Below are 22,687 nucleotides of genomic sequence, written 5' to 3'. Positions count from 1 at the left end.
GAAACTAAATAAAACAGATAATCTGCTACTTATGGTCAGGATACTGGAATGTTTCTGCATGTTCATGTCAACAGAGAGACAGTCATAGCCTCTCATCACTTCCTCTGTGATGCATACAGCTATTAATCTACAGCTTCCCACCTTGGGAGATTTGCAGTACTACTGAGCCAATCATAATATCGTGACTAAGCAGGTGGCATTCACACCTCAGGTCAGATATTTATGGACATTTGTATAAACCCATCTGTTCATAAAAATGAGCACAATTACAGTCAAAGACAGTACAAGTTTCAAAGTCTGTATGCAGGATACAACTCTGGGATTCATCTTCCTACAGACAGCTACCAGACAAATAAGACCATGGAATCAATTTTTTAAAAAGGCATCAAACCCCCAATACACAGGGAAAAAAAAGAACAAATCGTGCAAACATCAAGAAGAAAAAAATAACGAGTGAAAAACACCAAAATACAAAACACCAAATCACCAAGGCATCAAAAAACTCCAAGCTGGTCAGTTCAGTTCAATCCAGCACTGTACCTCTCGCTATCTGCAGACCGCAGCGCTAGTCTGCCATGATAAAAATTGAACAAAACAGCAACCAAAGGAGGTCGAAAGTCATTCTTAGCCAGTTCTGCCAGATTGTTGGAGATGGCAGTGGGCAAGGTTATCATCACTTGATCGTTGAGAAACACTTCGTGCTTCAGTTTTGGTGTAAAGAAAAACTCATACATAGAACCCTTTCCATCCCTGATAACATTAGCACTTTCAGAAATAGAACAAACAAATGATTTTGTTCTCTGAATAAATATGCTAGTCTTCTAAGTAACAAATAGGTGTGATCAGATAAATGCAGGATTTCCCCTAACTTTATTTACTTTGCATAACTTTAAAATATGGTACCTAGGCATGACTGTTTTGTGAAATATTAGTCATTCTTCAAATGTAAAGACCCACTTACAAACTTTTTAAGGATTCTTTAGTCATTTCTAGTTATTTGTACATTAATGTTATTTCTGTTCTACTTCCTTATATACTGATAGAAACATAGAAAACCTACAGCACAATACAGGCCCTTCGGCCCACAAAGCTGTGCCCAACATGCCCATACCTTAGAAATTACCTAGGGTTACCTATAGCCCTCTATTTTTCTGAGCTCCACGTACCTGTCCAGGAGTCTCTTAAAAGACCCTATTGTATCCACCTCCATCACCGTCACCCTATTCCACGTAAAACAAAATCAATGAATCAGGAGTCAACGCTATATATGGACGCAAACACAAGGAAATCTGCAGATGCTGGAAATTCAAGCCACACACATCAAAGTTGTTGGTGAACGCAGCAGGCCAGACAGCATCTCTAGGAAGAGGTACAGTTGACGTTTCAGGCCGGGACCCTAACTGAAACAAGAGCTATATATGGGTTTCTCCACTGCAATCCTATTGAATACTTTACATTTCCTAGAACTGCATTCTTCCTTTGAACCAATCTTGGAGAGAGATTACAACCAGTGGAGTACTGAAAAAAATTCGGTGCTCTTGTGGATCAATTATTAAAGCTTAGCAAGCTGATGCAGCAAGTACAAAAAGGGTTAAGGTTCATTTTATTATCACAGAAGGTCCGTGGAATTTGTCTTCTCCAGATAGCCATAAAATACAAAAAAAAACAAGGAGGTTGTTGAGGGCCCCCTCCCACACTTAAAAAAAAATAAAACTGGCAAACCCGAACTCCGCCAACCTCTCACTCACACAAAAAACTAAAAGATCGCTCACCCGGACATGGCAGCTAAAACATCAAACCCCTAAACCCCCAAGCTCCTCCAACACAAAACAAAACAGCGACAATAACATCATACACCCAACCCCTCTCTCGCCCAAAAAAGTAACATATGGCCAACCTGCCAATCGGCAACAAGCAGTTAGAGAGGAAAATGGTATATTATGCCTTTTATTGGCTCGGAAAGAGAAAGGAGTTTTCAAACAGCAGTACAGAACAAGGTGTTGGTGAGGTTGCACCTGGAGCCTCGTGTACAATTTTGATCCCCTTATTTAATAAAAAGATCTATTAACACTGGAAGTAGACCAGGAGAGATTCACTGGGATAATTCCTACGATGAGTGGGTTGCCCCATCAAGCAGAGCTAATATAGTTGAATCTGTACTATTTAATGTTTGGAACAGTGAAGGGTGATATTGCCAAAACACAGGATCCCAATGAGGCATAAAGGGTTGATATTAAGATGTTTTCATGAGTGGGAGAGGTGATACAGTTACAAGGGGCAGCAAGTTAAAACTGAAGTAGTGAATCTCAGATTCTCTACCACAGGAGGCTATATCACCAGAGAATTTAAAGAGAAAGAGATACATTTTTGAAAGATTGAGGGTTACGGAGAATTGGCACAGCAAAGGAAATGAGCCCGAGGCAGACAAGCCATGATAGAAACTATAGAAACCATAGAAATTACAGCACAGAAACAGGCCCTTTGGCCCTTCTTGGCTGTGCCGAACCATTTTCTGCCTAGTCCCACTGACCTGCACACGGACCTATCCCTCCATACACCTCCCATCCATGTATCTGTCCAATTTATTCTTAAATGTTAAAAAAGAACCCGCATTTACCACCTCGTCTGGCAGCTCATTCCATACTCCCACCACTCTCTGTGTGAAGAAGCCCCCCCTAATATTCCCTTTAAACTTTTCCCCCCTCACCCTTAACCCATGTCCTCTGGTTTTTTTTCTCCCCTTGCCTCAGTGGAAAAAGCCTGCTTGCATTCACTCTATCTATACCCATCATAATTTTATATACCTCTATCAAATCTCCCCTCATTCTTCTACGCTCCAGGGAATAAAGTCCTAACCTATTGAACCTTTCTCTGTAACTGAGTTTCTCAAGTCCCGGCAACATCCTTGTAAACCTTCTCTGCACTCTTTCAACCTTATTTATATCCTTCCTGTAATTTGGTGACCAAAACTGAACACAATACTCCAGATTCGGCCTCACCGATGCCTTATACAACCTCATAACATTCCAGCACTTATACTCAATACTTCGATTAATAAAGGCCAATGTACCAAAAGCTCTCTTTATGACCCTATCTACCTGTGACGACACTTTTAGGGAATTTTGTATCTGTATTCCCAGATCCCTCTGTTCCACTGCACTCTTCAGTGCCTTACCATTAACCCTGTATGTTCTACGTTGGTTTGTCCTTCCAACGTGCAATACCTCACACTTGTCAGTATTAAACTCCATCTGCCATTTTTCAGCCCATTTTTCCAGATGGTCCAAGTCCCTCTGCAAGCTCTGAAAACCTTCCTCACTGTCTACTACACCTCCAATCTTTGTATCATCAGCAAACTTGCTGATTCAATTTACCACATTATCATCCAGATCATTGATATAGATGACAAATAACAATGGACCCAGCACTGATCCCTGTGGCACACCACTAGTCACAGGCCTCCACTCAGAGAAGCAATTCTCTACCACCACTCTCTGGCTTCTTCCATCGAGCCAATGTCTAATCCAATTTACCACCTCTCCATGTATACCTAGCGACTGAATTTTCCTAACTAACCTCCCATGCGGGACCTTGTCAAAGGCCTTACTGAAGTCCATGTAGACAATATCCACTGCCTTCCCTTCATCCACTTTCCTGGTAACCTCCTCGAAAAACTCCAACAGATTGGTCAAACATGACCTACCACGCACAAAGCCATGTTGACTCTCCCTAATAAGCCCCTGTCTATCCAAATGCTTGTAGATTCTGTCTCTTAGTACTCCCTCCAATAACTTACCTACTACTGACATTAAACTCACCGGCCTATAATTTCCCGGATTACTTTTCGATCCTTTTTTAAACAACGGAACAACATGAGCCACTCTCCAACCCTCCGGCACTTCACCCGTAGACAGCGACATTTTAAATATTTCTGCTAGGGCCCCTGCAATTTCAACACTAGTCTCCTTCAAGGTCCGAGGGAACACTCTGTCAGGTCCTGGGGATTTATCCACTTTAATTTTCCTCAAGACAGCAAGCACCTCCTCCTTTTCAATCTGTACAGTTTCCATGGTCTTACTACTTGATTCCCTCAATTCCACAGATTTCATACCAGCTTCCTTAGTAAATACAGACGCAAAAAACCTACTTAAGATCTCCCCCATTTCCTTTGGTTCCGCACAAAGCCGACCACTCTGATCTTCAAGAGGACCAATTTTATCCCTTACAATCCTTTTGCTCTTAATATACTTGTAAAAGCTCTTTGGATTATCCTTCACTTTGACTGCCAAGATCTTATTGATTGGTAAGGTAGGTACCCTTGTCCTACTCCTATTTTTAATGTTTTGTTCCTTTTATTGAAAACTCACGTTCTCCACAATGGTACATTACATTTTAAGTTTAGACGTATGGGATTAATCTTGGATTTTTTTGTGCTATCTTCTTTCATAGTAATAAGAATTATGAATTACACCAATGTCAATTAAAAATATCAACAAAGCAGTCTTTAGCAGAATGTACATCCATATTTTTATTCACACTAACAGATCTTCCATAGTATTCTCCAGCAAGAACAAAAATGTTGCTTTTAAGGTCGGGGATAAACTTTCTAGACATAAAGAAACAAACAGCAATTAATTCCAATGCATACCTTATTTCTTTGCTGTGATTCTTCTCAATTTAAATAAATATAGAATCTGTTTCTGGTAATTCGTCAGCCAGATCTAACTTGGCGCAGACTTTAAGTTGATTCCCTTACAAAAGTTACAAGGTATTGCTGTAACTCCATGCTTTGTCACAATCAGCTAAAAAATGCAACTGAGTAAAAGCTGGAAGTGTGACCAGCATAGAACAAGAGTGCTACCGCACACCCCTGAGCCATTATAGTACACCCCTACCTACCATCCCATGAGCCTCTGCATCCAACACATCATAATCTGCAACTTCCACCACCTCCAAAGGGATCCTATCACCAAACAAATCTTACCTTCCCGACCCCCCCACACCCGCTGCTTTCCACAGGAGTCACTCCCTCTGTGATTCCTTGTCCAGTCATCCCTCCCAGCACTTTTTCCTGCAAGTGGACAAAGTGCTACACTTTTCCATTCACCTCCTTCCTCACCTCTGTTCAGGGTCCCAAACAGTCCTTCCAAGTCAGGCAACACTTCACCTCTTAAATCTGCTGGTACCATCTATTGTGTCCGGTGCTCCTCCTCCACACTGGCCAGACTTGTCGTAAATTGGGGGACCGCTTCGACAAGCACCTCTGCTCCATCTGCCAAAGGTGGAACTTGCCAGTGGCCAAGCATTTTAATTCCAATTCCCATTATGACATGTCTGTCTATGGCCTCCTCTTGTGCCAGGATGAGGCCACCCGGAGCAACACCTTATATTCTCTCTGGGTAGCCTCCAACATGATGGCATGAATATCAATTCCCTCCCCTCTTCTTCTATTCCCCACTCTGGACTCTAACTCCTCATTCGCCTATCACCTCCCCCCTGGGTCCCCTCCTCCTTCCCTTTCTCACAGTTAAAAACAGACACAGCACCAGAAAAGAACAAAGGCAACAGATTTGTTGCTACAGGCCCAGCCCATTTTACAACTGATCTTCACACTGAGTGAACAAACCCTGCAGTATGGTCGAGCAGCTTTCCTACATTATCATTTTACAGCCTGTGTGAATTCCTGACTACACCTTCTTCCAGCAGCCCGACAGACCTGCCAGAGATAGCAGCCTAGTACCATACCGTCCTCAGTGTCAACTCCACATGCAGGACAAACATCGACGATGAACCAAAATGGAGGAAGCAGCTAGCAATTAAGAAAAAGCAGAAAGTGTGACCAGTACTTGCTTAGAAAAGTGCGACTTCAACACTCAAGAAGGCTAACACCGTAAAGAAAAAAAAACTATTCGATTGGCACATAACTACCACTCTGAGCATTCACACATATCCACTAACAACATACCCATGGCTGCAATGTGCACTGCAGGCCCTAACCAAAATGCACTGAGCATATGCAATAAAGCTACATCAACAGGACTTCAAGCTGTGACTCTGCTGCCTCTCACTTGCTCCCACAACGACAGCATGGGCACAAGGACATCGCCATCAGCAGGTTCCTCTACAAGTTACACATCATGCTCACTGCTCCTTCACTGTCTGAGTTCTAGAACTGGGGAGTACCTTCAATCAGAAAGACTGTGGCAGTTCAAGACGGCAACTCAACAGCACCTCAAGGATGGTCTTACTACCAATAGCACACACCCACAACCATTTTTTTTTAAAAGTAAACTTATTGGTAACGGAATTTGGGTTTTTTAAGTACACTATTAAGTTTAAAACATCTTTTAGTTCTTCTGTTTTAATGGTCAGTTTTAAGAATCTTATTACTTTTAGATACACAAGGACTGGAGTGAGAATCATTTCCAAATGGTGAGATACATCTTTAAAAACAAATAAAATGGGAGGAGGGTGAGTGGAAGGAGGGGACTCTTGGTTATTCTGACGTGCAAACCATTAAATTCATCAAGAATTCAATGACTATTAAACAAGATGTTAGTTAATACTCTTTGTTAACAAATAACATGAGGGAAATGCAAGTGAAGATTGTACAGTATCATCACTAACATCCAAATTGAAAGCCAAGTCATATACAAAACAAACTATAATAAGTTAGGATTGTAAAAACCTAACTTCAAAGCACAGGAATGCACAGAAAATATGAAATATATTCCACCCGAAGTGACCATCATATATTTTGGATTTCTTTTTAAAAAAAACAAGGACTTGATTTTGGCACCTCACTTCTCTGCTGCACCCAAATACTTGGCCAAATCATGTTTATGAAGAGTTTCTTATCTGAAATTGAGTAGAAGAGGGTATTAGTAAAATAAAACTAGGTTTCACTTGGATAATCTCATGTTCTAGCAGAATGGAAATGCTGAGTCAATTTGGACTCCAGAAATAAATAAAAAGTCTGCTTTGTATTTATGGCCAAAACTATATGCTGATTGTACCTTTAATATTTTAAAATATTTCCAAATATATTCAAAGAGAAATTTAGGGAAAACCTGAACCTATAGCCATGACTTTGCAGGACTAAAATAAGGTAAAGCAAAACCTCAAACAAACAGTCGTTTAACCAGAAACTAAAATAAGACGCAATTTCACAACAGCATAGCAGTTAGCATGACGCTATTACAGCTCAGGGCGGAGTTCAGAGTTCAAATCTGTCAGGAGTCTATATGTCATTCCCTTGGAATGCACTGGCTTTCACTGGGTGCTCTGGTTTCCTCTCACAGTCCAAAGATGTTCCAGTTAGTAGGTTAATTGGTTATTGTAAATTGTCCTGTGATTAGGCTAGGGTTAAATCGGGGGGGGGGGGCGGGGGCAGCTGGATGGCGCAACTCAAAAGGCCGGAAGGGCCTATTCCGTGCTAGATAACTAAACAAACAATTCATTCAAACACCGTCATAGATTAAAATTACTTGAGAGTCTATTGGCTCCATCTATTGGCCATTTGTAGCTAGAAATACTGGTTACCTACTTTGAGCTCAAATTACCTATAATCAAATAAATTAGACAAACTAAAGCCATTTATTTCAAAACTGTTTAGAACATGAAGGACAGGTTCTCACTCAGCTATGCAAGACCACTTTTGGGTTGATAATGAACTGTTGTTTCCTCAGAGTATTTGGGAAGCAAGGCCCTATATGAAAATCATTTAAACTAATGTGAAACTTCTTCACTTGGAGACAATTGTATATTTTTGCAATTTTCTGCCTTGGTAAATTGTGGATGCTCAGTCATTCAAAAAAATCCTCAACAACTTCAACATCTTCACAGGCAGGTAAAGTGAACATTAGCATCTCCCACCTTCTTCAAAAAAATGAAAGAAAGGTTTTAATTAGGTCAGTGAACTCTGACAGGATGGCCATGTGGCTGCCAAGCCAAACACCAGATGTAAAAGAGGACCCTCTCTTCTAAGCTCTCCCATAGCAAGAAATTACCCATTGAGTAAAGGAAAAGATTGAAGTGTGTTCTCAACGTGTTGGGGAAAACCTAGTGCAACATCCCCACTGATTCAAAGTTCAAGTTCAAAGTACATTTATTATCAAAGAATGTATAAATTATACACCCTTAAGATTTATTTGTTTACAGGAAGCCACAAAGCAAGAAACCAAAAACAACCCAATTAAAAAAAAATAAAGACCAACACACACTGCATGGGGGGGGGGGGAGCGGAGAAGGACATCAATCGCGCAAACAGTAGAAGTGAGCAACAACATTCAGAAACAAAATGAGTCCTTAGATCCTAATTATACACCTTAATTTAGTACAATTTACCTCAGAAAAGGCATTATTAGTAATATATTTAGACTATGGCCTTCTTTCAGCCACAACTCAGTGACGCCCACAACGTCATTCTGACCAACCTCTAATTGCACCACAAGTTTGTCCAACTTATTCCGAATGCTACGTGCATTTAAATACAGCACTTTCAGTCCTGCATTCTTTGCCCTTTTGAACTTTGCCTCTGTGATACAATTTAACTTTTTGCTCTGTCTGCATTTGTACCCAATCATTGGGTTGTCCTTCCTTACTTTTATATTACACCCATCATCTACTTGTAAACCTGCTGGTTCATCCTCAGCTCTATCATCCTTATTCCCACCCCCCTGCCATATTAGTTTAAACCACTCCCAACAGCTCCAGTAAATCTGCCTGCAAGAATACCGGTCCATCTTGGATTCAAGCGCAACATGTCCCTTTTGTACAGGTCCCACCTGCCCCAGAAGAGATCCAAATTATCTAGGAATCCAAATCCCTTCTCCCGCTCCAATTCTTCAGCTATGCATTTATTGCCCACCTCATTCTATTCCCATCTTAAACTGGAAATTCTTAGCCCATGGCAGCCCAAAATTGGAGGCACATTCAGGTAACAGAGAGAACAGAATCCATTCATCAGAAGCACAAAGAAAAGGTCAATGTAATTGGTGAAAGGAATGATCAACCTTCCAAACTGTTCACCTGTCATGTATATTCTGTCTCACTGCTGGCACAGTCTGTGGGTCCCTCATCATCTTCATCAGCTACCTCACAACTCAGAGTGGAGTACAAGCAAGACATCTTCATCCCCGAGGGAGGGAGGGAGGGAAGGAAACGAGAGAAAGGAAAACAATAATAACATTCAAGACTGCGGTGGTTTGATTTTTGTGTATAAAGGGATCAATGAATATTGGGATCTGGTGGTAGTCACCAAATAATCTAGCAAATTTCTACAGATGTACTGTGTAGAGTATTATGACTGGTATGTGTGCTCCAGTGTGCAGGCTGCAAATAGACCACAGAAGGTTGCAGAGTTTGCCAGCTCCATTGCGGGCACAACTCTCTCCAATATCGAAGATAACATCAAGAGCTGGTGTCTCATGAAGACAGCAACCATCAGGGGCATGCCCTCTTCTTGTTACTACCATCGGGCTGGGTAGTAAAGATCTGCAGTCATCATTTTAGGAACAATTCCTCCCCTCTCATCAGATTTCAGAAGGGTCCATGAACCAATGAATACTACCACATATTCCCCTTTTGCACAATTTATGTATTTTTGTAACTTTATAGCAACTTTTATGCCTTGCACTGTACTGCAAACACAAAACAACAAATTTCACAACATAGATCAGTGATTAAAACTTATCTCTGATGTGATCAGATTTATTTGTAGGACAGGCCAGTTACCCTTTTATTCTTTATGCTCCTTCACTATTTTTCAGAACCTTTGCAACCTTATTTAAACTGCCACCCACTCTAAGTTTAAAACTTTTGGCATCTAGTTAGCATCTTTTTTGTTAAACATAACTTCAAACTACAGTAAATATATAAATTATAACTGATGGTGATTTAAAATCTATGTTCTAGATTGAAAATTTAAGAAAACTTTAACATCATTGCTATAAGCAGCACCAATTTTCTAGTTGTGGTATTTAGACAAGTACTTAACCTTCCTAAAAACAAAAAAAAAAGCTATATAGAGAAAAAGAGATATAGAGCAAGCTCATAGCAATACCAATAGTTTCTTATGGAATAAGTTACCCATATATCACACAATCGATCAACAGATGATGCAGCAGCCACAGCTCTAAATACCATCCTTACACATCTGGAGAAGGACGCTTATGTGAGAATGCTGTTCTTGGACTATGATTCAGCACTCAACACCATAATTCCCTCCAGGCTCGATAAGAAGCTCAAAGACCTCAGCCTTCACCTTGCCTTGTGTAGCTGGATCCTGGACTTCCTGTCAGATCGCTGGCAGGTGGTTTAAGAGTGGGCTCCCTCACCTCTGCCACTCAGGGTGTGTACTAAGTCCCCTCCTTTACTCTCTGTATACCCTTGACTGTGTTGCCACTCTCAGCTCCAATCTGCTAATTAAATTTACAGATGACACTACACTGATTGGCCTAATCTCAAATAATAATGAGGCAGCCTACAGAGAAGTCATCACCCTGACACAGTGGTGTCAAGAAAACAATCCCTCCCTCAATGTTGCAAGAACAGTTACTCTACTGGGGGTATTCTATAGGCCCCCTGGTAGCAGCAGAGATACAGATTGGGAGGCAGATTTTGGAAAGGTGCAAAAATAACAGGGTTGTTATCATGGGTGACTTTAACTTCCCTAATATTGATTGGCACCTGATTAGTTCCAAGGGTTTAGATAGGGCAGAGTTTGTTAAGTGTGTCCAGGATGGATTCCTGTCACAGTATGTGGACAGGCCGACCAGGGGGAATGCCATACTAGATCTAGTACTAGGTAATGAACCAGGTCAGGTCACAGATCTCTCAGTGGGTGAGCATCTGGGGGACAGTGACCACCGCTCCCTGGCCTTTATAATTATCATGGAAAAGGATAGAATCAAAGAGGACAGGAAAATTTTTAATTGGGGAAAGGCAAATTATGAGGCTATAAGGCTAGAACTTGCGGGTGTGAATTGGGATGATGTTTTTGCAGGGAAATGTACTATGGACATGTGGTCGATGTTTAGAGATCTCTTGCTGGATGTAAGGGATAAATTTGTCCCGGTGAGGAAGATAAAGAATGGTAGGGTGAAGGAACCATGGGTGACAAGTGAGGTGGAAAATCTAGTCAGGAGGAAGAAGGCAGCATACATGAGGTTTAGGAAGCAAGGATCAGATGGGTCTATTGAGGAATATAGGGAAGCAAGAAAGGAGCTTAAGAAGGGGCTGAGAAGAGCAAGAAGGGGGCATGAGAAGGCCTTGGCGAGTAGGGTAAAGGAAAACCCCAAGGCATTCTTCAATTATGTGAAGAAAAAAAGGATGACAGGAGTGAAGGTAGGACCGATTAGAGATAAAGGTGGGAAGATGTGCCTGGAGGCTGTGGAAGTGAGCAAGGTCCTCAATGAATACTTCTCTTCGGTATTCACCAATGAGGGAACTTGATGATGGAGAGGACAATATGAGTGAGGTTGATGTTCTGGAGCATGCTGATATTAAGGGAGAGGAGGTGTTGGAGTTGTTAAAATACATTAGGACAGATAAGTCCCCGGGGCCTGACGGAATATTCCCCAAGCTGCTCCACGAGGCGAGAGAAGAGATTGCTGAGCCTCTGGCTAGGATCTTTATGTCCTCGTTGTCCACGGGAATGGTACCAGAGGATTGGTGGGAGGCGAATGTTGTTCCCTTGTTCAAAAAAGGGAGTAGGGATAGTCCGGGTAATTATATTACGTCTGTGGTGGGAAAGCTGTTGCAAAAGATTCTTAGAGATAGGATCTATAGGCATTTAGAGAATCATGGTCTGATCAGGGACAGTCAGCATGGCTTTGTGAAGGGCAGATCGTGTCTATCAAGCCTGATAGAGTTCTTTGAGGAGGTGACCAGGCATATAGATGAAGGTAGTGCAGTGGATGTGATCTATGTGGATTTTAGTAAGGCATTTGACAAGGTTCCACACGGTAGACTTATTCAGAAAGTTATAAGACATGGGATCCAGGGAAGTTTGGCCAGGTGGATTCAGAATTGGCTTGCCTGCAGAAGGCAGAGGGTGGTGGTGGAGGGAGTACATTTGGATTGGAGGATTGTGACTAGTGGTGTCCCACAAGGATCTGTTCTGGGACCTCTACTTTTCGTGATTTTTATTAACGACCTGGATGTGGGGGTAGAAGGGTGGGTTGGCAAGTTTGCAGATGACGCAAAGGTTGGTGCTGTTGTAGATAGTGTAGAGGATTGTCAAAGATTGCAGAGAGACATTGATAGGATGCAGAAGTGGGCTGAGAAGTGGCAGATGGAGTTCAACCTGGAGAAGTGTGAGGTGATACACTTTGGAAGGACAAACTCCAAGGTAGAGTACAAAGTAAATGGCAGGATACTTGGTAGTGTGGAGGAGCAGAGGGATCTCGGGGTACATGTCCACAGATCCCTGAAAGTTGCCTCACAGGTGGATAGGGTAGTTAAGAAAGCTTATGGGGTGTTAGCTTTCATAAGTCGAGGGATAGAGTTTAAGAGTCGCGATGTAATGATGCAGCTCTATAAAACTCTGGTTAGGCCACACTTGGAGTACTGTGTCCAGTTCTGGTCACCTCACTATAGGAAGGATGTGGAAGCATTGGAAAGGGTACAGAGGAGATTTACCAGGATGCTGCCTGGTTTAGAAAGTATGCATTATGATCAGAGATTAAGGGAGCTAGGGCTTTACTCTTTGGAGAGGAGGAGGATGAGAGGAGACATGATAGAGGTGTACAAAATAATAAGAGGAATAGATAGAGTGGATAGCCAGCGCCTCTTCCCCAGGGCACCACTGCTCAATACAAGAGGACATGGCTTTAAGGTAAGGGATGGGAAGTTCAAGGGGGATATTAGAGGAAGGTTTTTTACTCAGAGAGTGGTTGGTGCGTGGAATGCGCTGCCTGAGTCAGTGGTGGAGGCAGATACACTAGTGAAGTTTAAGAGACTACTAGACAGGTATATGGAGGAATCTAAAGTGGGGGCTTATATGGGAGGCAGGGTCTGAGGGTCGGCACAACATTGTAGGCCGAAGGGCATGTACTGTGCTGTACTATTCTATGTTCTATGTTAAAGGAGCTGATTGTGGACTACAGCAGGAATGGAGACAGGCTATTGATATCAATGGATCTGGGGTTGAGAGGATGAACAACTTTAAGTTCCTTGGCATAAACATCACCGAGGAACTCACGTGATCTGAAAATACTGGCTGTGTGGTGAAAAAGGCACAACAGTGCCTCTTTCACCTCAGACGGCTGAAGTTTGGTATGGGCCCCCAAATTCTGAGAACTTTCTATAGGGGCATAATTGAGAGCATCCTGACTGACTGCATCACTGCCTGGTATGGGAACTGTACCTTCCTTAATCGCAGGACTCTGCAGAGAGTGGTGTAGACAGCCCAGTGCATCTGTGGATATGAACTTCCCACTATTCAGGACATTTGCAAAGATAGGTGTGTAAAAAGGGCCCGAAGGATCATTGGGGACCCAAGTCACTCCAACCACAAACTGTTCCAGCTGCCACCATCTGGGAAACGGTACCGCAGCATAAAAGCCAGGACCAACAGGCTTTTTCCACCAGGCCATCAGACTAATTAATTCATGCTGACACAACTGCATTTCAATGTTATATTGACTGTCTTATAGCATACACTATTTATTATAAATTGCACATTGCACATTTAGATGGAGACGTAACGTAAAAATTTTTACTCCTCATGTATACGAAGGATGTAAGTAATAAAGTCAATTCAATTCTTTTTTGGACTTCACATATTTTAATTATATCCAATTATTTTCTTCATTTTTTTTTAAATAAAGTACTATTTTACTTTAATTTCTTTCTCCATTGTTACTTTTAAACTCTTTACCTTACAGTAAATGAAGTAAAACTGTCTTTGTCACTGAATACAGATTTGGTATAATGCCAACCATAAGTATTAATGTAAAGCCATACAAGCCATTTGTTGATTCTGTTGTCTAAGTTTTTTGGAGTAAAAATAGCAACAATCAGTCCTAATTATAAATGGAAAAAATCCCCCAAGACATCATTAGCTATTTTGATAGATCTATATTTGATTTGCAAGGGAAGTAAGAATTTCAATAATGACTGAACAATTAACTGGGTCATGTTTGATGCCCAGGAAATTACACCTCAAATTTATTCCTTAACCTTTTGTAATACTTTAAAGGTGGCTCAAAATGTTCAATCTTTTTCTCCATTTTATATGCGTACACACAGCTATTAGATTCTTCATTTTACAGTGGACCTGAAGAAACCCTTGAGATAGCAATTCAATTCCACATGCTTTCCAAATCCAACATTTTAACATTAAAAGACAAACCCATGTACAGATAGATACGAGTGAATGCTGTCTCTCATATGAGCACCCCATCAAAAAACAAGTCAAAATACCAGACCAGTATCAGTGTAAACACGGTGATACTATCCAATTTGGCAGGGATGAGCAGTGTCTGCTAATGACCTTGAAAAGCAGAGGATAAAGTAACACAGCACAAAAACAGGCCTTTCAGCCCAACTTATCCATGTGACCAGGATATATACTGTGATAAATAGGTCAGGAATAATTTTTAAAAAGCCAATTATACAAAATATTGCGTTGTGTTTGAATTTTATTGGCAACCAATAAATATAACATGCATTTCCTTGGCTTTCATAGACTACAAAGGCCACAACACAGTACAGTAGTCAAAGTTATCAAATGTGCTTTAATGAAAAACCAGGTCACATTACAAACCCCATATAAACCATGGTTTGGCAAAGCATCTTAAAGCCATGAAACAACTTTAGTACTTATAACTGTTGGCATGAACATTTTGCATGTAGGTCTATCTGTTTTGACAATTTAAAATCTTGGTGTTTGACCGAGTTGAGATTCTATTTCCACAAGTCTACAGGATCGGAAAAAGCAGCAGGAAGTTGTAAGCTCAGCCAGCTCCATCATGGACACCCAGCATCCAGAACACTTTCAAAAGGCGATGCGTCAAAAAGCCAGCATCCATCATTAAGGACCCACATCACCCAGGACATGCCCTCTTCTCATTGATACCAATGAGGGAAAGGAGCCTGAAGACACACACTCAACATTTCAGGAACAGTTTCATCTCTTCTGCCTACATACTTATAATAATTTATAGTTTATTATGTATTGCAGTGCACTGCTCCCGCAAAACAACAAATTTCATGATGTATGCCAGTGATATTAAATCCGATTTTGATGTATGTTTCCATCAATTCACCATCTTTCAGCTTCATTTCACTCTAGTATCTTTAAAATTAAACTATCCTGTAACATTTAGAGACATAGTCATAGAACACTACAGCAAAGAAACAAGCCCTTCAGCCCATTTAGTCTGTGCCAAACCATCAACCAGCCTGGTCCCATAGACCTGCAAACCCGTACCATAGCCCTCCATACCTCTCCTATACATGTACCTATCCAAATTTCTCTTAAGTTTGACAGATTTGCATTCACCACTTACGCTGGCAGCTCATTTCACACTCTCGCCACCAAGTGAAGCCCCCCCCTCATGCTTCCCTTAAACATTTCACCTTGCATCCTTAACCCATAACCTCTCGTTGTAGTCTTACCCAACTTCAGTGGAAAAAGCCTGCTTGCATTTACCCTATCTATACCCCTCATAATTTTGTATGCTTCTATCAAATCTTGCCTCAATCTTCTACATTCTAGGGAATAAAATCCTAACCTATTCAACCTTCCCCTACTTTTCCCAAAAACTCAGGTCCTCAAGTCCTGGCAATACCTTGCTAAATTTTCTCTGCACTCTTTCAATCTTATTTATATCTTTCCTATAGGTAGGTAACCAAAAGTGCACACAATTATGCAAATTAGGCCTGACCAACACCTTATACAATTTTAACATAACATCCCAACTCCTGTATCACTAACACACACAAAAATGTTGGAGGAACCCAGCAGGCTAGGCAGCATCTAGGGGAAAAAAATACAGCCAACATTTCGGACTGAAACTCTTCGGCAGGGCTGGAGAATAAAGCAGAGGAGTAGATTTAAAAGGTGAGGGAGGGGAGAGGGAAACACAAGGTGATAAATGAAAGCTGGTGGGGGCGGGGGGAAGGATGAAGTAAGAGCTGGGAAGTTGATTGGTGAAAGAGACAGAAGGCCACTGAAGAAAGGGGGTTGGAAGAAAGAGGACCACCAGAGCAACTCAGTACCTGTACTCAATACACAGATTTATGAAGGCAATGTGCCCTATTAACTTGTGATGCCACTTCCAAGGAATTATGGATCTGTATTCACAGATTCCTCTTTTCTACTGCACTCTTCAATACCCTACAGCTCACTGTGCAACAACTATCCCGATTGGTCCTCCCAAAGTGCAACACCTCACACTGGTCTGCATTAAGTTCCATCTGCCATTTTCAGCCCACTTATCTAGGTGGTCCAGGTCCCGCTGTAAGCTTTGCTAGTCTTTCTCGCAAAGCCTCCATTCCTGGTGTCATCCACAAATTTACTGATCTAGTTTACCACATTATCATCCAAATCATTGACATAGATGACAAACAACAACGGGTCCAGCACCGATCCCTGCGGCACACCACTGGTCACAGGCCTCCAGTCAGAGGCAAACATCTACTACCACTCTCTGGCCTCTCCTGCAAAGCAACGTTTAATTCAATTTGCTACCTCATCTTGAATGCCATGTGGCTGAACCTCCTTAACCAACCCCCCATGTGGGACCTGGTCAAATGCCTTGCTAAGGTCCATGTAGACAACATCCACTGCCTTGCCTTCATCAACTTTCCTGGTATCTTGGGATGAAGCCATGATAATGATTCCCAATCAATCCCTGTTTATCCAAATACTTACATATCTGGTCCCTGAGAATATCTTCCAATAACTTTCCACTACCGATGTCAGGCTCACCAGCCTACAAATTTGTGGCTTATTCTTAAGAGTCTTTCTTAAGCAATGGAACAACATCCTATAATCCTCCTGCACCTGACTTGTGGTTAAGGATGTTTTAGATATCTCTGCTAGGGCCCCTGCAATTTCTGCACTTGCCTCCCATAGGGCCCGAGGGAATACCCTGCCAGGAGCTGGGGTTTTATTCACCATAATTTGCCTCAAGACAGCAAACATCTCCTCCTCTGTAATCTGTTTAGGGTCCATTACCTTGCTGCTGCATTGCCTCACATCCATAGATTCTGTGTCCATCTTCCCCCAGTAAATACAGATACAAAAACTCTATTTAAAATCTCCTCCATCTCTTTCAGTTCCACACATAGATTACCACTCTGCTCCTCCTGTGGACCAATTGGGTCCTATGCTCTTAATCTACCTGTAGAAGTCCTTAGAATTCTCCTTCACACTGTCTGCTAGACCTATCTCATGCCTTCTTTTAGCCCTCCTGATTTCTTTTGTTACGTACCCCGTAACTGGGTTGCCAAACCAGCAGAAATGGATCACTCAGTTGGAGTCTGGATTACTAGAACTAAGAAAGTTTTATTAAAGAAACAAGCAACACAGTAGTCGAAAGGATAATAAATGCAACAGTTCAGCAATGATAAACACACATGTGCACAGAATTAAGATAACAGCGTCAATCAAGCTCTATCGTTGTCTAGGGGTAAATGACCAATTTCAAAGTGACACAAAAGTCCAGTTCGATTTAATAGTTCAGTTCGCAGTAATCGTTGCCGTGGCGATGGACAACGTGGGGGGAGGGAGAGAGGGAGAGAGAACGTGAACGACTGATCATTCAGAAACGGCTTCCACTCACAGATCGGCGATATTGCTCACAAGCAGCTTTCCGGGCAGGTCCTTTGTGATGTCACCTGAGGTCACCGACTGTGACCCCTCCTCCAGATGCGGTCGATCCTCTGCAGTGAACCCGGCACCCAAGCGAGGGTGGACACACACCGGGTTCCCGCTGATCGTACCTTTCCACCCTGTGCGTTTAAGGTCCGGTACTTCCCACCGACTCGTGAGAGGCGCACCGCTTCCAGGGTCTCGTTACCTCGGGTGTCATGTGTGTCCTACCTTAGCGAACCTGTCCCTTTTTATCCCCCTGCTGGGGCATCGCCTGTCCATCACTTCAAACAGTTCAGGGTTCAAAGGGGGAGCCGCTCCAGACAGCTCTCTCTCCCGTCCCTTCATTACACATCTCCAGATCGCCTGTCCATCACTTCAAACAGTTCAGGGTTCAAAGGGGGAGCCGCTCCAGACAGCTCTCTCTCTCCCGTCCCTTCATTACACATCTCCAGATGCTGCTTCATTGTCCCTTATCTCTCCTTCCCCTGAGGACAGGTGGCAGACCAACTGCTGATCTCACAGGACAGCTAACATCTATGTGTACTCTCGTCACACCTTCTTAAGTGTTATCTTGCATTTCTTATACTCAAGTACCTCATTTGTTCCTGCCTGCCTATACCTGCCAAGCACCTTTTTCTTAACCAAGGCCTGAATATCTCTTGAAAATAAAGGTTCCCCAAATCTGCTACCCTTGCCTTTTATTCTGACAGGAACATAAAAACGATTCACAAATTCACTTTTGAAGACTTCTCATTTACGAAGTACACATTTGCCAGAAAACAAGCTATCCCAATCCACACCTGCCAGAACCTTTCTGATACCATGAAAATTGTCCTTTCTCCAAGTTAGAATCACAACCAGAGGACCAGACCTATCCTTTTCCATAACTACCTTGAAACTAATGGCATTGTGATCACGAGATGCAAAGTGTTTCCCGACACAAACTTGTCACCTGTCCTGTCTTATTCCCTTATCTAGTATCACACTCTCTGTAGCTAGGACTTCTATGTACCGATGAAGGAAACTTTCCTGAACACATTTGACAAATTCTTTTCCATTCAGCCCTTTTACAGCATGGGAATCCCACTCAATATGTGGAAAGTTAAAATCACCTACTATTGCAACCTTTTGTTTCTTGCATCAGTCTGTGATTTTTCTGCAAATTTGCTTCTCTTAAATCACACAGACTGTTGGGTGGTCTATAACATAAACCCATTAATGTGGTCATACCTTTCTCTTTCCTCAGTTCTACCCATAAAGCCTCATCAGATCAGTTCTCCAGTCTGTCCTAACTGATCACCACCATGACATTTTTCCTGACTAGTAATGCCTTTCATCCCTCCCGTTCTACCACTTCCAAAACAATGGAACCCCAAAACATTGAGCTGCCAGTCCTGCCCCTCCCGCAACCATGATTCACTAATGGCGATAACGTTATAATTTCATGTGCTGATCCATGCCCTAAGCTCATCTGCCTTTCCTTCAATACTTGCACTGCAATATGTGCAGCTCAAAACATTAGTCACACGATGCTCGGTCTTTAATTCCTGAACTAGTGGGTAGGCTTAATGACATCTTTCTCCACAATCACTCCACTATCTGTTTCGCTTGTTCTGGCTCCCATCTCCCCGCAATCAGTTTAAACCACCAACCCCTGTGCAGCACGAGCAAACCTTCCCACTAAGATATTAGCCCCCCTCCAGTTCTGGTGCTATTGAGGTCACCCTTCCACTTCCCAAAAACTAATACTTTACAAAAACTCAGTTCACCTTTATACCTGTAATCCTATACTCTCCCAACTACACTGACATTGTGTGCCCTAACACTAGTTTTAAAATCAGCATCAACATCTTCCAATATATGCAGAGACTTCTTCCATCCACAGCACCAAATTTTCTTTGCTGAGTGGTTTCCAACCTTGCTTTGTCCTAAGTATCCACCCATCCACAATCTCCATTCTCAGATTTTAATCTATTTCACCATTTATTTCTTCCCACTTTTAGAAGAGGTTGTTAGTGGTATTAAGTGGCACTTACTCACTATGCTTATTTAGCATTTCACTAGGAACATCATGATGAACTCCAGATGCAAGGTGATAAAGTTTCTTCTTGCCATTACCAAAACAGCTTTATGCCTTAAAAGTCAATGGGTATCAAGAGGAATATAAACAGCAGTGGTAGGTCCCAAATTGAAAAGAAAATGACTGGAATTTTTGGATGCCAGTTATACAAGCATCAGGGTATCACTATAGAAGTTGCTCAGGGCAATGCCCTTGGCTCAACAATCTTCAGCTGCTTCATCATAACCTTCCTTCTCTTACTAGGTCAGAAGTGGGGATGACTGGACAGAACTTGTGACATTTGCAATTTTGCAATAAATGTCTGCATAAAGCAAGACTCAGACACCACAAAGGCAAGAGGTGAAAAGAGAGCCAAGTAACTGAAAAGATTTAGACAATGATCAAATATCTGATGTGAAAATGTATCCACCTACTCTTGCAATCAAAAGGCATTATCATTGTTGTGTCTGTCACCTTCACCATACTGGGACTTGCCATTTAGCAGAAATTCAACTGAATAATTAGCAAGCTGTATAACACCATATGTCCCTGGGAATACCACTACATTTCATAGAGCTGGCTCATCACCACCTTTTCAATTGCTATTAAGGATAGGTAACAAATTTGGCCTTCCAGCAATGCCTGTGTACAAAATAAAATGTTTTTGCATGCTAGGGCTCAGATATACTACCACTACGTCGACTCAGGCCTAGGGGGCCAGCATCGGGCACAATGATGGACTCTCCACTTCTTCCTCTCCCTGATTAGTGTGTTCAGTTCATCTACATTAGCTGCGCCGCTGTCTTCTAGGAGTGTGTTGACCATAGTCTTGGGAGGGCGCCCAGGGTTCATCCTCCCATGGGCTCCCATATGATGACTAGGCTGGCAGGTAGCTCAGGGTGGTGTAGACAGTGCCCCGCTAGTTGCAGTCTTCTCACCTCGATTTTAGTGGTGAGCATCGGTAGGTTGTTATAGAGCTCAACGCTCATCATGTGCTGTTGCCAACTCACGCCAAGAGCCATCCGGAGCATTCGTGTATAGCAACCATCTAGAGTCTTTCGCATAGTCTTGGTGAGTGTCCACATCTCGCATCCGTATGTGAGAATGGACTCGCTGACTGCTATGAAGATCCTATGGACTGTATGACTGCTCAGATACAGGACTGTTTCAATAAACTACCTTGCTTCTCTAGTTTTCTCATCCTTTTTAAAAAAACTCAAAACTGATCTCTATTCTAATATTCCCAACCAGCCTGATGTTAAGTTTTGACACTCCTGTTCACATCTCACCAGTTTGAAGGGCTACGTAAAATCAAATAGTTTATGTGGTCCTGTTTATAGCTCATGAAACTGTCATTACAAAATGTGCTTCATGATAAATTTATCTCACTGGTTTAAAAATAACAGGCGACAGTGAACTGCATTTGACAAATACATACTGTAACAGGACAAGTGAAAAGGACTGTGGTTTCTTGCTCATATGCTGAAATTGCTGACATCTTGATTTCACTTTCATGAATAACATCAAGAAAATTTTCATTTTGTTCTTTCTGTATTTTAAATTGCTGGCATCTAACTATACATAGCAAGCACTGAAGAATTCATAAGTTTACAATTTAGTTTACTAATGAAGCTTACCAACACTCCAGCAACTATAGATGCAATGGTATTTCTGCTTTCTCCCCAATCAACACATTCAAATTCTGGCCAGCGAAAATTGTCCAGGAACCCTGCCATTTTAAAGAGACGTTGAGACCTTCCACCAAGTATTCAACCAATGGTGTCTTCAGCCGTCAAAATCACTTCAGAATCTAAGTGGAAGAAAAATGCACAATTATTATTTATTTTCCAAAAATCTCTTTCTCCATTCTCTAGGAATTGCCCCATTCCAGCAAATAATGCATACAACATTCCCTCTTTTGAAAGTGCACAATTTATGAATGCTAAAACAAAAGGTCCCTTTTTTTTAGGACTGCATTTGACATTAATAAGTGATGCTTACAGTCAAATCAAAAAACTGCAGAAGCTGGAAAACATGAAATAATAACAGAAAATGCAGAAAACGTTAACAAGATGAAGCTTTATCTGTGTAAAGTGAAACAGAATTAATGTTTGACTTGAAATATTAACTGCTCCCCTTTCCAAAAGCATTTTCAGTATTTTCTACAACTAAATGCATGCTTCAAAGATGTAATGTTGAGGCTTTATTAAGAACTGGTGAGGCCTCACTTGGGATATTGTTAGCAGTTTTGGGCACTTTATCTAAGAAAGGAAAACAAGACCATAAGACATAGGAGCAGAATTAGGCCATCTGGCCCATCAGGTCTGCTCCAAATGTGGACCAATCAGGTCCCATTGTTGTGGGCACACCATTGGTTAGGGACCTCAAAAAGTGCCGATAATGCCCGAAAAGTGATGGTTAATTTTCGACCACTGACATCCAACTCAAGCTGCACTCCAGTCTTGCATGTCCTTCCTAACAGAGTGCCACACAAACTTTAAAGCATCCAGATTCTATGAAGCCTTCCCGCCCAGATGAGAGAGGCAATGCATGGAGTTACAAACAGTACACCTCTAGTTTGCAGGCACTATGGGGCAAGGGCGACATCGCAGAGGAGATAAACTCCTGCATCCTCAGTCTTGGTGTCAGCCAACTGCAGGCCCATGACTGCTGGGTTGGTAGCTTGGTCAGCCGCCAGGCTGGCATAGTCAACCCCGATGTGTACGGCATCGACAGAGGGCCAGAGGTAATCAGCTATAGCATTACTTTTCCCTTTGATGTGCTGAATATCAGTCATGAAT

General features: G+C 42.0%; 1 protein-coding gene across 5 annotated transcripts in view; it reads right to left on the bottom strand.

The window, feature by feature from the left end:
* Positions 1-22,687, bottom strand: part of LOC134347884 (transmembrane protein 50B) — a 90,282-nt gene that overhangs the window by 40,520 nt on the left and 27,075 nt on the right. For all 5 annotated transcript variants that reach the window (XM_063050455.1, XM_063050453.1, XM_063050454.1 and 2 more), the window contains one exon: positions 21,524-21,696. In XM_063050455.1, coding sequence (XP_062906525.1) covers positions 21,524-21,622 — 99 coding nt within the window. In that variant the 5' untranslated portion in view covers positions 21,623-21,696. The remainder of the gene's footprint in view (positions 1-21,523; positions 21,697-22,687) is intronic.

Source organism: Mobula hypostoma, chromosome 6 (genome assembly GCF_963921235.1).
Source record: "Mobula hypostoma chromosome 6, sMobHyp1.1, whole genome shotgun sequence".
NCBI classification, from domain to species: domain Eukaryota; kingdom Metazoa; phylum Chordata; class Chondrichthyes; order Myliobatiformes; family Myliobatidae; genus Mobula; species Mobula hypostoma.
Note: the sequence above shows the minus strand (reverse complement) of the source record. Positions and strands in the feature narration are given on the sequence as shown.